General features: G+C 45.1%; 1 protein-coding gene across 1 annotated transcript in view; it reads left to right on the forward strand.

The window, feature by feature from the left end:
* im:7154036 (fermitin family homolog 3) overlaps positions 1–15,851 on the forward strand; it is a 42,748-nt gene that overhangs the window by 22,025 nt on the left and 4,872 nt on the right. Inside the window, exons 6-8 of the mRNA XM_060912610.1 lie at positions 5,619–5,721; positions 5,846–5,953; positions 12,252–12,380. Of these exons, the coding sequence (XP_060768593.1) occupies positions 5,619–5,721; positions 5,846–5,953; positions 12,252–12,380 (340 nt within the window). The remainder of the gene's footprint in view (positions 1–5,618; positions 5,722–5,845; positions 5,954–12,251; positions 12,381–15,851) is intronic.

Consider the following 15,851-nt stretch of genomic DNA (forward strand, 5'->3'; position numbering starts at 1 on the left):
ACAGAACTGAAGAAGCCTTTCGGATGAGAGGTGAAACGTCTTCAAGAATTTTCAAGCAAGTCCAGTTGCTCTCTTTTACCACCCATAGTTACTATGACCTGGATGACTGAGAATATTCACAGACATATCTCCCCAGGGAGGCGTCCAGGAGGCATCCGAAAAAGATGCCCGAGCCACCTCAGCTGATTCCTCTCGATGTGGAGGAGCAGCGGCTCTACTCCGAGCTCCTCCCGAGTGACTGTGCTTCTCACCCTATCTCTAAGGGAGTGCCCAGCCACCCTGCGAAGAAAACTCAATCGGCCGCTTGTATCCGCGATCTTGTTCTTTCGGTCATTACCCAAAGCTCATGCCCATGGGTGAGAGTCGGAACGTAGATCGACCAGTAAATTGAGAACTTCGCCTTTTGGCTCAGCTCCTTCTTCACCACGACGGACCAGTAAAGCGACCACATCACTGCGGAGGCTGCACCAATCCGCCTGTCGATCTCACGCTCCATCCTTCCCTCACTCGTGAACAAGATCCCGAGATACTTAAACTCCTCCACTTGAGGCAGGACTTCTCCACCAACCTGAAGAGGGCAAGCCACCCTTTTCCGGTTGAGAACCATGGCCTCGGACTTGGAGGTGCTGATTCTCATCCCAGCCGCTTCACACTCGACTGCAAACCGCCCCAGTGCATGCTGGAGGTCCTGGTTTGAAGAAGCCAACAGGACAACATCATCCGCAAAAAGCAGAGATGAAATCCTGTGGTTCCCAAACAGGATTCCTTCCGGCCCCTGGCTGCGCCTAGAAATTCTGTCCATAAAAATTATGAACAGAACCAGTGACAAAGGGCAGCCCTGCCAGAGTCCAACATGCACCGGGAACAGGTCTGACTTACTGCCGGCAATGCGAACCAGACTCTTGCTCCGTTCGTACAGGGACCAGACAGCCCTTAGTAAAGGGCCCCGAACCCCATACTCCCGAAGCACCCCCCACAGAATACCACGGGGGACACAGTCAAATGCCTTCTCCAGATCCACAAAGCACATGTGGACTGGTTGGGCAAACTCCCATGAACCCTCGAGCACCTTATGAAGGGTATAGAGCTGGTCCAGTGTTCCGCGACCAGGACGAAAACCGCATTGTTCCTCCTGGATCCGAGGTTCGACTATTGGTTGAATTCTCCTCTCCAGTACCCTGGAGTAAACCTTCCCTGGGAGGCTGAGAAGTGTGATTCCCCTATAATTGGAGCACACTCTCCGGTCCCCTTTCTTAAAAAGAGGGACCACCACCCCAGTCTGCCACTCCATAGGCACTGTCCCCGACCGCCACGCGATGTTGCAGAGGCGTGTCAACCAAGATAGCCCCACAACATCCAGAGACTTGAGATACTCAGGGCGGATCTCATCCACCCCTGGTGCCTTGCCACCGAGGAGCTTGCAAACCACCTCAGTGACTTCGGCTTAGGTAATGGACAAGTCCACCTCTGAGTCATCAGCCTCAGTCTCCTCAATGGAAGACATGACGGTGGGATTGAGAAGATCCTCAAAGTATTGTCTCCAGTCGAGGTCAACAGCTCCCCCCCCGCACTGTAAACAGTGTTGGCAGAGTACTGCTTCCCCCTCCTGAGGCGCCGGATGGTTTGCCAGAATTTCTTCGAGGCCAACTGATAGTCCTTCTCCATGGCCTCCCCGAACTCCTCCCAGTTCTGAGTTTTTGCCTCCACAACTGCCCGAGCTGCAGCACGCCTGGCCTGCCGATACCCGTCAGCTGCCTCAGGAGTCCTGGAGGTCAACATGGCCCGATAGGATTCCTTCTTCAGCTTGACGCCACCCCTTACTTCCAGTGTCCACCACCGGGTTCAGGGATTGCCGCCACGACAGGCACTGGAGACCTCCGAACAGCCGCGTCCACAATGGAGGTAGAGAACATGGTCCACTCGGACTCAATGTCCCCCATCTCCCCCGGAAGCTGGGAAAAGCTCTCCCGGAGGTGGGAGTTAAAGACCTCCCCAACAGAGTGCTCGGCCAGACGTTCCCAGCAGACCCTCACCATACGTTTGGGTCTGCCAGGTCTGTCCAGCTTCCTCCTCCGCCAGCGGATTCAACTCACCACCAGGTGGTGATCAGTTGACAGCTCAGCCCCTCTCTTCACCCGAGTGTCCAAGACATAGGGCCAGAGATCAGATGAAATGACAACAAAGTCTATCATCGACCTCCGACCTAAGGTGTCCTGGTGCCACGTGCACTTATGGACACCCCTATGCTCGAACATGGTGTTTGTTATGGACAAACCGTGACTAGCACAGAAGTCCAATAATAAAACACCACTCGGGTTCAGATCAGGGAGGCCGTTCCTCCCAACCACGCCCCTCCAGGTGTCACTGTCGTCGCCCACGTGAGCATTGAAGTCCCCCAGTAGCACAATGGAGTCCCCAGTCTGAGCACCCCTCAGTACCTCTCCCAGGGACTCCAAGAAGGCCGGATACTCTACACTGCTATTCGGCCCGTAGGCACAAACAACAGCAAGAGCCCTCTCCCCAATCCGAAGGCGCAGAGAGGCGACCCTCTCGTTCACTGGGGTAAACTCCAACACGTGGCGGCTGAGCTGGGGAGCTATAAGCAAGACCACACCAGCCCGCCGCCGCTCACCATGGGTGACTCCAGAGAAGTGGAGAGTCCAGCCCCTCTCGAGGAGCTGGGTTCCAGAGCCCAAGCTGTGCATGGAGGTGAGCCCGACTATCTCTAGCCGGTACCTCTCAACCTCCCGCACAAGCTCAGGCTCTTTCCCCCCCAGCGAAGTGACATTCCATGTCCCAACAGCTAGCCACTGTGTCCGGGGATCAGGTTGTCGAGGCCCCTGCCTTCGACTGCCACCCAATCCACACTGCACCAGCCCCCTACTGCTACCTCTGTGGGTGGTGAACCCACAGGAGGTCGGGCCCACGTCACCTCTTCGGGCTGAGCCCGGCCGGGCCCCATGGGCAAAGGCCCGGCCACCAAGCGCTCGCATGCGAGCCCCAACCCCGGGCTTGGCTCCAGGGTGGGGCCCCGGCTGCGCCATACCGGGTGACATCTCGGTCCTTGGTTGTTGCTCCATTAGGGGTTTTGGTGAACTGCTCTTGGTCTGGCCTGTCACCTAGGACCTGTCTGCCTTGGGAAACCCTGACAGGGGCATAATGCCCCCGACAACATAGCTCCTAGGATCATTCAAGCACACAAACCCCTCCACCACAATAAGGTGGCAGTTCTAGGAGGGGAAAATAAGGATGTAACAAGTTAATTGAGGAATACCTTGAATACTGAATGATGGAATTAATTTATTGCAAAGATATAGAGACAGCGCTAACCACTACACCACCGTGCCACCCGACATTTAACTTGTATAGCATTATTTTAAAAATTAAGAATCGATGCTTTAAGGCAAATAACACCAGCGTATATGCCGTGCAACCTTATAAATCATTTATAGCATGCTGCAAAAAGGTGTTATCAGAAGAAGTGTGATCATAGACGACCAGAATAGCTACATTTCCTTCATTTTGCATTTTGTCTGCTGTTACACAAAGCACTGCTTCTTCAAGACTCAAGGCATCAAAAAGAGTTGTGTTACTGGCCGATGATGCAAATTCCTGTCAAAGTTCACCAAAATTCTACAAAAGCTCACAAATTCCTGATGCAGAACTGTTGATTATGATGAAGTCAACTGACTCGAATGGGATTTTGCTTGGAAAATAACTTGCGATTATTTTTAGACTCTGTTATAAGAGCTCGGTTTCAGGTTGCTAAGTTAGCTCCATGTGTCCATGTATAGAAACTACATTTTTGAGTGTGAAGTTGACATCAGTTCAATCATTTTTCTTTTCTTTAGAAGATGTACAGTGCTCAGCGTAAATGAGTACACCCCCTTTGAAAAGTAACATTTTAACCAATATCTCAATGAACACAAACAATTTCCAAAATGTTGAAAAGACAAAGTTTAATAGAACATCTGTTTAACTTATAACGTGAAAGTAAGGTTAATAATATAAACTTAGATTACACATTTTTCAGTTTTACTCAAATTAGAGTGGTGCAAAAATGAGTACACCCCACAACAAAAACTACTACATCTAGTACTTTGTATGGCCTCCATGATTTTTAATGACAGCACCAAGTCTTCTAGGCATGGAATGAACAAGTTGGTGACATTTTGCAGCATCAATCTTTTTCCATTCTTCAACAATGACCTCTTTTAGTGACCGGCTGCTGGATGGAGAGTGATGCTCAACTGTTCTCTTCAGAATTCCCCAAAGAAAATAATTTCTTTCCACCACAAAGGTGAAGGATACAAGAAGATCAGCAAAGCTTTACTTATCAGTCAGAATACTGTAGCAAAAGTGGTACAAAAATTTAAGAAAGATGGAACTGCAACCATCTCACAGAGACGTCCAGGTCGTCCACGGAAGTTAACACCCGTCTTCTGATGAGAAGGGTTGAAGAAAATCGGCATGCAAGTTCACTGCAGTTATCTAAAGAAGTAGAAAGCCAAACTGGGGTGACTATTTCCCATGACACAATACAGCGTATACTGCAGAGTAATGGCATGCATGGATGCCGTCCACAAAAGAAGCCTCTCCTAAAGCCCAGGTACAAAAAAGCCCACCTAGAGTTTGCCAGGGCCCATGCTGACAAAGATGAAGACTACTGGGACTCCATACTCTGGAGTGATGAGACCAAGATAAATGTTTTTGGAACTGATGGCTTCAAAACTGTATGGCATCGCAAAGGTGAGGAATACAAAGAAAAATGCATGGTGCCTACAGTGAAACATGGTGGTGGCAGTGTCCTTATGTGGGGCTGCATGAGTGCTGCTGGTGTCGGGGAGCTGCATTTCATTGATGGCATCATGAATTCACAGATGTATTGCTCTATACTGAAAGAGAAGATGCTACCATCACTCCGTGCCCTTGGTCGTCGTGCACTTTTCCAACATGACTAAACACACATCTAAGGCCACTGTTGGATTTCTGAAGAAGAACAGGGTGAAAGCGATTCAGTGGCCAAGTACGTCTCCTGATCTGAACCCAATCGAACACCTATGGGGAATTCTGAAGAGACAAGTTGAGCATCACTCTCCATCCAGCATCCAGTCACTAAAAGAGGTCATTGTTGAAGAATGGAAAAAGATTGATGTTGCAAAATGTTGCCAACTTGTTCATTCCATGCCTAGAAGACTTGGTGCTGTCATTAAAAATCATGGAGGCCATACAAAGTACTAGATGTAGTAGTTTTTGTTGTGGGGTGTACTCATTTTTGCACCACCCTAATTTGAGTAAAACTGAAAAAAATGTGTAATCTAAGTTATCTTATTAACCTTACTTTCACGTTATAAGTTAGACAGATGTTCTATTAAACTTTGTCTTGTCAACATTTTGGAAATTGTTTGTGTTCATTGAGATATTGTTTAAAATGTTACTTTTCAAAGGGGGTGCACTCATTTACGCTGAGCACTGTATGCGTGACTTGCTTGTCTTTCCGAGGGAGATTACGCACTGTGCTTTTTCTTAAAATGCTACCTTTCATTAAAATGGAGTGTATCATGGAGTCATCATTCTGATTATCTGACTATATAAATGTCGTATTGTTTATTTCTCAGGTGGCTCGATTCATCTCGTGCTCTCCTCCAGCAGGGTGTCAAAGAAGAAGAAAAACTCTTGTTGCGCTTCAAATATTACAATTTTTATGACCTAACACCACAGGTGGTTCGAAAATGAAACCTGCCATGTTTTAATGAAATATTAAGCTTGCATTTTATTTTATTTTTGCCTTGAGGGCTCATGATAATGAGTGCTGATTGTGTGTGGTGTGTATCTATGTATGCAGTTGGATGCTGTGCGTTTGACTCAGCTGTATGAACAGGCCAGATGGGCCATTTTGCTGGAGGAGATCGACTGCACAGAGGAGGAGATGATGCTTTTTGCTGGCTTACAGGTAGAAAAAAATGAAGATTCATCAGTTTTTTTGTCAACGTGACAATTTTACATTGCGAATGCATTTTAAAATAATGTACAGTTAGCATATTAGCAGTGTAAACGTGTATGTGTGCATGCGTAGATGTAATGTATCAGAAGACAGTGCTCCACCTCATTCTACAAGTTTTATTTATTTGACTGTGAGAGGTTTTTACACGAGCAGATGAATCTTACTTCATTCTAGTCAACATTTTCTTCGAGTTCTTGAGGTTGTTGCAACGCTGATGCTTCTCAATTTGGCACTTGCTTTTAGAAGTCAGGTTTGACATCATTGCTAAGTATAATTCGCTACAATATGAGATGCTTTTCTGCTCACCACGGTTGTAAAGAGTTGCTATGAGTTACTATATCTTTCCTGGCAACTCGAACCACCTCAAATCTGCCCATTTTGCTCTGACCTCTCTTATCAACAAGGCGTTTGTTTCCACCCACAGAACTGTCACTCACTCACTCGATGTTTTTTGTTTTTCACACCATTCTGTGTAAACTCTGGAGACTGTTGTGTGTGAAAACCCCAGGAGATCAGCAGTTTCTGAAATACTCAAACCAGTCCATCTGGCTCAAACCAACACCCATGCCGCAGTGAAAGAAAGTCACACTTTGAGATCGCAATTTTTCCCGTTCTGACGTTTGACGTGAACATTAACCGAAGCTCTTGATTTGTATCTGCATGATTTTATGCACTGTGCTGCTGTCAAGGGATCGGCTGATTAGAGAACTGCATAAAACAGCAGGTGGATGGGTGTTCCTATTAAAGTGGCCAGTGAGCGTATGTAGCTACTTAAGTAAGAAATGCACACTCCATGACTACTTTATGAGGAACGTCTGCTCATTTGTGCAATTATCCAATGTGGCAGCTGTGCAGTGCATAAAATCATGCAGATACAGGTCTGGAGCTTGAGTTAAAGGAGAACTGAAGGCAAATTTTTTATGATCAAAATTCTCTTTATCTCATTTTATAAAATGTAGGAACACATTTCTGACAGCTATTTTGTCGCTGCTATAGCAAGTTATGAGTGTTTGAAATATGCTCTGTAATATGTCAAAGCAATGGCCGTAAACGAGATTCGCGGAGACCTGTGCGAGACATCGTAGGACGGAAGTAAAACGTACAGCAGAAATCAAAGTGACCAACATCTGCCAACGTTGTCAAAAGACACGCGCGCCCTCTTTCGAATGCTGACGTAATCAAGCCGGAAGTTTTCCGTGTCCGAAATCGCTCCCTACTCACTATATAGGGCACTATATAGTGGGGACACCATTTTGTAGTGCTGTCCGAAACCTGAGTGAGGATTATGTGGGAAATGCGCTCAGTATAATGTGTATTTATCACAAAAATACATGCATGTATTTATTATTTTGAAAACCCACCAGCCACTTGATCTGGTACGTTTTAATCATGCGACAGTAATGACGTAAATACCAGCGTGACGGACTAGTCCTTATCCTGTCATCTTTCCAACTCTTCTCTACTCCGTGTTGGTTGAAAGTCGTATGGAATAATCTCCATCACTGATGAAGCTGGCAAATCTCGAAATTAATCTAAATTGGAATGATATGGCGATCTGGCCGCTGCATAAACAGTTTTCAAAATGGCGGCGCTGACACATCACGTTTGAAGTCTTGCACAAGTCTCGTGAAGATCGTGCAGATAAGTGACGCCTGCTGTTGACCAAACGAACTACATTCAATATGGCTGTGGCAGTTCCGGATGTGGGTGGAGCACAGAAGCACGGCAGGCGAGTTGATGGTCAGACACAAACTCTTTATTTCCCTTTACTACTAGCTTTTCAGCTTGCATTCATTCATTCATTCATTCATTCACTCACTCACTCACTCTACACACACACATCCGCTGTGGTCGGGAGGGAGCCCCGTTTCTCTGCTGTCTACCTCCTTTTATACTCCGTCCCTGTAACAAACACACACACATTAATTGACAGCAGGTGGAATGGCTTAGCCACTTACCTTCCCCGACCCCGCCCTCTATTCACAGACTGCTGCTTGGCCACACCCCCGCTGCCACATACCTCCACTGCCCGACTCAGGCTGGGGAGCGGTCTGACCTGAAGCTGACTCACCCCCCCCCCCCATGGGACAGGAAGTCCGCCACCACCATCTGTGCCCCCAGCCTGTGGATCACCTCAAACTTAAATGGCTGTAGCTGGAATTACCGCGGCTGCTGACACCAGACTTGCCCTCCAATGGGTCCTCGCCCATGGGTTTAGGATACGCTCATTCCGATTACAGGGCCTTGAAAGAGACCTGTATCGTTATTTTTCGTCACTACCTCCCCATGTCGGGAATGGGTAATTTGCGCACCTGCTGCCTTCCTTGGATGTGATAGCCGTTTCTCAGGCTCCCTCTCCGGAATTGAACCCTGATTCCCCGTCACCCGTGGTCACCATGGTAGGCGCCTATAGTAGCATCGAAAGTTGATAGGGCAGACATTCGAATGAGATGTCACCGTCGCAGGGGGCGGGCGATCGGCCCGAGGTTATCTAGAGTCACCAAAGCGGCCAGGGTGGGGGGAGCCCCGAGGACCCCCCCGCGCCCGCGGATGGGTTTTGGGTCTGATAAATGCATGCATCCCCGGCACCCCCCCGGCTCCGGGGAGCGGGGATGAGGGTCAGCGCTCGTTTGCATGTATTAGCTCTGGAATTACCACAGTTATCTGAGTAACGTGTGGAGCGATTAAAGGAACCATAACTGATTTAATGAGCCATTCAGTTTCACTGTACCTTCCATGTGGACTTAGACCTGCATGGCTTAATCTTTGAGACAAGCATATGCTACTGGCAGGATCAACCAGATAATTCCAGAGCTAATACATGCAAACGAGTGCTGACCCTCCGGGGATGTGTGCATTTATCAGACCCAAAACCCATCCAAAAAGGCTGATGTGTAATATAATATGCCAATATGAACCACGATATAAGGTTAATAAAACCAAAAACGTAATTGAATAACACGTTAATTAAGAAATAAAGTAAGTTTTAAAATGACTTCAGTTCCCCTTTAATGTTCAGATCAAACATCGGAATGGGGGAAAATATGTTCTCAGTGATTTTGACTGTTGTCCGTTTGTACCAGATAGTCTAGCTTGAGCACTTGAGAAACTGCTGACCTCCTGGGATTTTTCCCACAAAACAGTCTCTGGAGTTTACACAGAATGGTGCAGGGAAAAAAAAAACCATCCAGTGAGCATCTCATCAACGCTTTTTTGATGAGAGAGGTCAGAACAGAATGGCCAGATTGGTTTGAGATAGGAAGGACACAATAAATCAGATAACCACGCTTTACAACCGTGGTGAAAAGAAAAGCATCTCACAACACAATATTTTTCCTTGAGACAGAAAAAAGATCAGGTGACTTGTTTTCAGCCTTCAACCGCACAGTTTTGGTGAACCTGCACACACTGTAGCCTCAGATTCTTGTTTAGGGGTGTATGAGCAGAACCTAATGTGGACTTCTACTGTTGACGCCAGTCATCTAAGGGTTCATCATTTGTCACACGTACACTCAAGCACAATGAAATTCCTCCTCTGCATTTAACCCATCTGAAGCAGTGAACATACACAAGTGAGCAATGAGCACCCACACATACCCAGAGCAGTGGGCAGCTATGCTACAGCACCCAGGGTAGGGTTGGGGGTTAGTTGCCTTGCTCAAGGGCACGCCAGCGATGATACAGAGAGACAGGAAAGTGCTGTTCATTCACTCAACTCCCTTCACATTTTTCTTGCTGGTCCTGGAAATCAAACCAGCGACCCTTTGGGCCCAAGGCTACTTTTCTAACCTACTCTAATGTCTCATGTGTTTATATTTAAGGCAGTTCTTATGCAGCAATACCATAAGTTGGCCTAGTGGTTAGCGTGTCTGCCTTTTGATCGGGAGATCGGGAGTTCTACTCACGGTCGGGTTGTACCAAAGGCCATCATAAAAACGGTACCTACTGCTGTCTGGCAAGGCACACTGCAATACAGATGCAAGCAGGGAGTCAAATGCTTGTGGTTACCAGAGGATTAGCCCCCCCACTGTAACCCTAGCTATGTGAAAGGCTGAGGGCTACAGAAATGGAGATTGGCACCGCCGCACGGGAAGGACTTTGACTTTTTTGATTTGATTATGCAGCAATGGCTGCACAAGAACTGCCTTAAACTTAATGCTAGCAAAACGGAGGTTCTATTAGTAGGTACCAAAAGACAGGTTCTGAACTTTTCCAATTTCACTACTGATGTTGATGGTGTGTCTATAAGTCCTTCCCAAGTTATAAAAAACCTTGGAGTTCTCTTTGACTCCACCCTTACATTTGAACCCCATTGTAAACTCATTACTAAGAATGCTTTCTTTCACCTCCGTAATATTGCACGTCTCCGCCCTCTTCTCTTTGAAACTGATGCCAAAACGTTGGTCAATGCGTTTATCTTTTCTCGTCTTGACTACTGCAATTCTCTCTTTTATGGTCTCCCTGCCACATTGCTCAATCACCTGCAGCACATCCAAAACTCAGCAGCTAGAGTCCTCACACTCACCAAGCGCACTGCTCACATCACTCCTGTTTTACAGCAACTGCATTGGTTGCCAGTTATCTCTCGGATTAAATACAAAATCTTGCTTCTAACCTATAAAGCCCTTCATGGTTTCGCCCCTTCCTATCTCTGTGAGCTAATTCATTTGTACTGTCCCTCCCGCTCCCTCAGATCTTCTGTCTCTGGACTTTTGACTGTCCCACGTTTTAAACTGGCATCTATGGGTGGCAGATCATTCAGTGTTGCTGCTCCTAACCTTTGGAATTCACTACCACAATCGCTTCGTGACTGTTCCACTCTCTCTTCCTTCAAAGCTAACCTGAAAACTTTCCTCTTTACCTCACACTACTCTTCCGAGTGAGGGTTTGTGTGTGTGTGTGTGTGTGTGTGTGTGTGTGTGTGTGTGTGTGTGTGTGTGTAACTCCTGTGTAAAGCGTCCTTGGATTTGTGAAAGGCGCTATATAAATTGAAATTATTATTATTAGTGATGCAGTGCAAAGCACGGCATCACTATTGTTCTTCTATGTGTTTCTTCTTCTTAAACTTATTCCTACGCAATTTCGATTCGTAATAACTCAATAACCGTACATCGCACACAGACAAGCAATATATCAAAACGTGCGGCTCGATCGGACGCGCTATGCTATTACTTTGTTCATCAGAATGCGATTTTTCCGCGACGTAGTCGCGAAAAAATCGTCCAAAATTTCCCATTCATTTCTATGGAATTATTTGAAAAACTTTGCCGGCCCCAGAACTGTCTGGTGAAAAGTTGTGAAATTTTGCACACTGATTCTTGGCTGCCTCAAGGTTCTTCTCAGCAAGTTTCAAGTCACCACCTTAAACTCTCTAGCGCCACCAGCAGCTCAAATTCGCAGGTACATTTCTGCTTGTAACTTTTGAACCGTTGGTCCGATTTTCAAAAACTTAGTATCACTGGAATCCTTGGGCCAAGACGAATCCAGCACACCCTCTAACAAAATTTTCAACCTCGGAAAGTTTTCGCGCTATTTTGAATTTTGTGAAAAACAATTAAAATGCTTCTCCTCCCTCAATTTTGGACCAATTTCTCCCAAACTTGGTACATGCCAACTTTGGACTAGGCTGCACAAGAGCCTCAACTGGTGTTTAGAATTTCATAGGCATTTGGCCATGGCAGCCAATCAAAATTGCCTTCACGGACGCGCAACAGGAGGTGTGCTCATATCTCGGCCGCCCTTTGGCGTATCTTAATGAAACTTGGTGGCAGTATGCCGCACCCCACCAGAAAGGCCCACAAAAAAATTGGGGCAAATTGGCCGCTAGGGGGCGCTATACCTAGGAAAAATGGGATTTTTTGGAAAAACTACACACATTTTCAGACATCCGCTGCTCTGGCATGCTTTCACCTAGAGGCATGGCTATGCGCACTGCATCACTCTCACAATTTTCCCCGGGGAATTGTCAACTCTAGTTATTATTATTATATGATTTTTATATTATCTGTCACTTCCATTAGAGAGATTGAGCCAAGCACATAAAGGTTTGTGCTAAAATACAGCATTTTAGTATTATTTCACATTTCACAACTTAAAAACTTGTTCATTTTGTTCCAAGAGGTTGAAGGACTTGTTTCCAAAAATTAACAAATCCAGTGGACGTAAATGGACTTAGCAGGGTTTGGAAATAAGCCTTTTCCTTGTCAACCTCCTAAGCTTTCTACTGTATGTATGTTTACTCCTCTAGTACCACATCGGGAAAGCTTCCCTGACCGAGCAGCTGGTTGAGACTTGTCCTGCCATGGATGACCTGGACTCAGCTCTGCAGTGCCTGGAGGTCAAGATGGAGACAGAGAGCAGTGCAGATGAGATGCTGGTACATTTAAACTACACCACTGCAATGGATTTACGATATGAACATACATGAAACTGAGTATATTTAAAACCAATAAACCAAGAGTGTTAATCCAGTGCTAAATGAAATAAGCCTGATCAGTCTGCTGTGGTGTATTAAAGCCGCAGGCATAGAATAGCATGATGTTTGACTTCCTGTAACAACTTTTAATCTCTGCATGCAGTGATATGATAGCTGTAACAATGCAGTTTACTTAAAGGTAGCGTTTACAAGGCTATAGGACACAAACAGGACATATCTAAAACCTTTTATGATAACTAGAGTCTATGAATAAAGGCATCAGATGTCATGAAGACCACTTTTCGCCAGTTTTATCAAATTAAAGCTGCTGTATGTAAGATTTTGGAATTTTCCTTTCCATAGTATGCAATTGGTAATTGAATTAACGTTTCATAACGTGGGTTGTGCTCCATCTCATGACTGTGTGTTGAGAGTCAACTCAATATACATTCAATTTGAATTCAAGACTGTGTTTCAAACAGCATACAGTGCACAAAGGAGTTTTGAAAGGAAACCAAGGTGTACCAAAATACTATTTTAGTACAGAAGTTGCTATGTGGTTTGGGGTTTTAACTCGTATATAAAATCGTCTGACGTATCATGAGAATATAAACGTTATAGTGCACATTAATGTGACTGTCACAGTTCCTGAGTGTTCAACAATAGTGCGAAACGTCTTCCTTTTAACAAGAGCTTGTTTTTAAGTTACCGTCACTCTGTCGGCTGTCACTGTGACTGCCTGATCCAGCAGCAGTGCTCGTGCATCATCAACCTGCCACAGTGAATCTGTACTACCTTTTTTTTTTTTTTTTGCAAGCACATGAACAGCCCACAGCATACAGAATAAACTCGTCACCTAACATTAAATTGCTAGCTACAGTACTTGCTCTGGTTGGTTGTGCTGTGCCCTCACAGTGCACTGCTCAACACCAGATAACTATCGTTCACCAGCTTCCTGTCAAACTAGATAACAAATAAATGCTTTCCCTGTTCAACAACAACGAGGAAAAAAAATCCTCTTACTGATCATATTGGACTTTTTCTCTTCAGTGTTCATGTTCTTTCTTTCTTTCTTTCTTTCTTTCTTTCTTTCTTTCTTTCCTTCCTTCCTTCCCCTGATTGGATAAATACTCTTGCCTCTCACCATGTAGTGAGACTTCTTTCATGCCTAAAGGTTGGGTGTAATGACAGTTCATGCATCTGTGCTGGTTTGAGCACAAACTCAGATGCATCATAGTATATAGTACATTATTATACATACAGGACACTTTTTCAATGGAATAAAAACATGTTCTATTCCCTTCTAGTGGGTTTCGTTCATTTGGTTTGATAGCATGCAGTATTATTAGCATATCGCTTATCCTCTGTGTGTTACGTCACTCTATGCAATGCAGAACGAGCGTTGAATATGGTTTACGATATTGCATGGTTGTCAAGACATGACATCACACATCGGAGACGTAAAACTTCCACGCTAGCGAGTGAGCGACTGTGACAATTTGTAAACAAACATGGCCGCCAGGTTTGCTTCGTTAAATACGGAAGATTTTGAGAGAATTTTGAAAGAAAAAGACGCGTTGAACACCTGAAAGGAATGTGTATGTATTGTTATAATAATAATAATAATAATAATAATAATAATAATAATAATATTGGCTGGCTTTTTTTTTTCCTGGTATATCAGATATATGGGCGGCACGGTGGTGTAGTGGTTAGCACTGTCGCCTCACAGCAAGAAGGTCCGGGTTTGAGCCCCGTGGCCGGCGAGGGCCTTTCTGTGCGGAGTTTGCATGTTCTCCCCGTGTCTGCGTGGGTTTCCTCCGGGTGCTCCGGTTTCCCCCACAGTCCAAAGACATGCAGGTTAGGTTAACTGGTGACTCTAAATTGACCGTAGGTGTGAATGTGAGTGTGAATGGTTGTCTGTGTCTATGTGTCAGCCCTGTGATGACCTGGCGACTTGTCCAGGGTGTACCCCGCCTCTCGCCCGTAGTCAGCTGGGATAGGCTCCAGCTTGCCTGCAACCCAGTAGAACAGGATAAAGCGGCTAGAGATAATGAGATGAGATACCACTTAGTGCTGTACTGCAATTTGGCCTAGTGGTTAGCGTGTCTGCCTCATGATCAGGAGATTGCGAGTTATATTCATGGTCAGGTCATACCAAAGACCTTCATAAAAATGGTACCTACTGCCGTCTGGCAAGGCACGCTGCAATACAGATGTGAGTGGGGAGTCAAACTCTTGTGGTTACCAGAGGACCAGCCACCCACTGTAACCCTAGCTATGTAAGAGGCTGAGGGCTATGGAGATCGGTGCTGTCCTATGCGCCACATGGTGTGGGAAGGGACTTTAACCACTCAATGCCAGCCAATATTATTTAATTATACAGTATTGTCCCCTAACTCAAAAAATCATATTGCAGCGTTAATATAACACCTGAGTTAAGTGACATAGGTGGTGTTAGGATACCTTATGAGCTGATTTGTGTTAGAACATTATGACAACTGACTTTGTAGTCTACTCAGTGTGCTAATACTGATACTGACACTATTACAATATTCATTATGTAACGATCAAGTGTCATGGACAGGAATGTTTTTTGTTTTTTTTTAATTAACAATACTTCCTGAGTTAAATGTCATGACATTTTTAATATAATGCTTGGACAGAGTTGTGAAAACCTTGTGCCAATCGGTTGTCATGTCAACTAAACACAGTCTTTATGTAGCCTTATGAACATGAACACTGCTCTTCAGTAAACTGTCCCCAGGAATGCTGCATGGCCAGCAAACACACATGGCTTAGTTGAAAACCAATATCATTTCATACATGTCAACCTATACGGAATGTCCGTATTTTATACGGATTTGATTCAATAAACGTAGTATACGGGCGTACAAATAAAGTTAAACGGATTCTTTAAAAAAAACTTCAATATTTATTTAGAGCTATAATCAATTCCCATGATGATAAAAGAGCGCATAACATTTACAAATGTACTGTACACCACAGAAAGCACAAACAGCCAGTAAAGAGTCTTATGAAATCACGCGTTATCTTGTGGTAGCGAGACTTCGTTCCACTTTTGATCATGCGCACACCGCATTGCGAGAATCCCGCCAACCGGGAAGTAACATTTTGTTTGAAAAGCGTATTTCCACCTGAGCGACTTTCACTAGCGACTGAAAAGATTCTGAATGGGCACTCCGGCAAGATCAACACAGACACTTGCTGTGACATGCAGCCTAGTGAGGTATTGGTGCAGAGCGCTAAAAAAGCTGTCATGGAGTACAATTCAGAACATTAGAGTGACACTTTGTGTTTTTGTCAAACATTGGAGCTTTGTATTCATTCTGAAGGTTTATTGTTATTAATATTGAATAAAAAGTAACTTGGATATATCATTGTTAATTATCATTCAAATTTTAGGTTAAT

Source organism: Neoarius graeffei, chromosome 28 (assembly GCF_027579695.1).
Source record: "Neoarius graeffei isolate fNeoGra1 chromosome 28, fNeoGra1.pri, whole genome shotgun sequence".
Taxonomy (NCBI): Eukaryota; Metazoa; Chordata; class Actinopteri; order Siluriformes; family Ariidae; genus Neoarius; species Neoarius graeffei.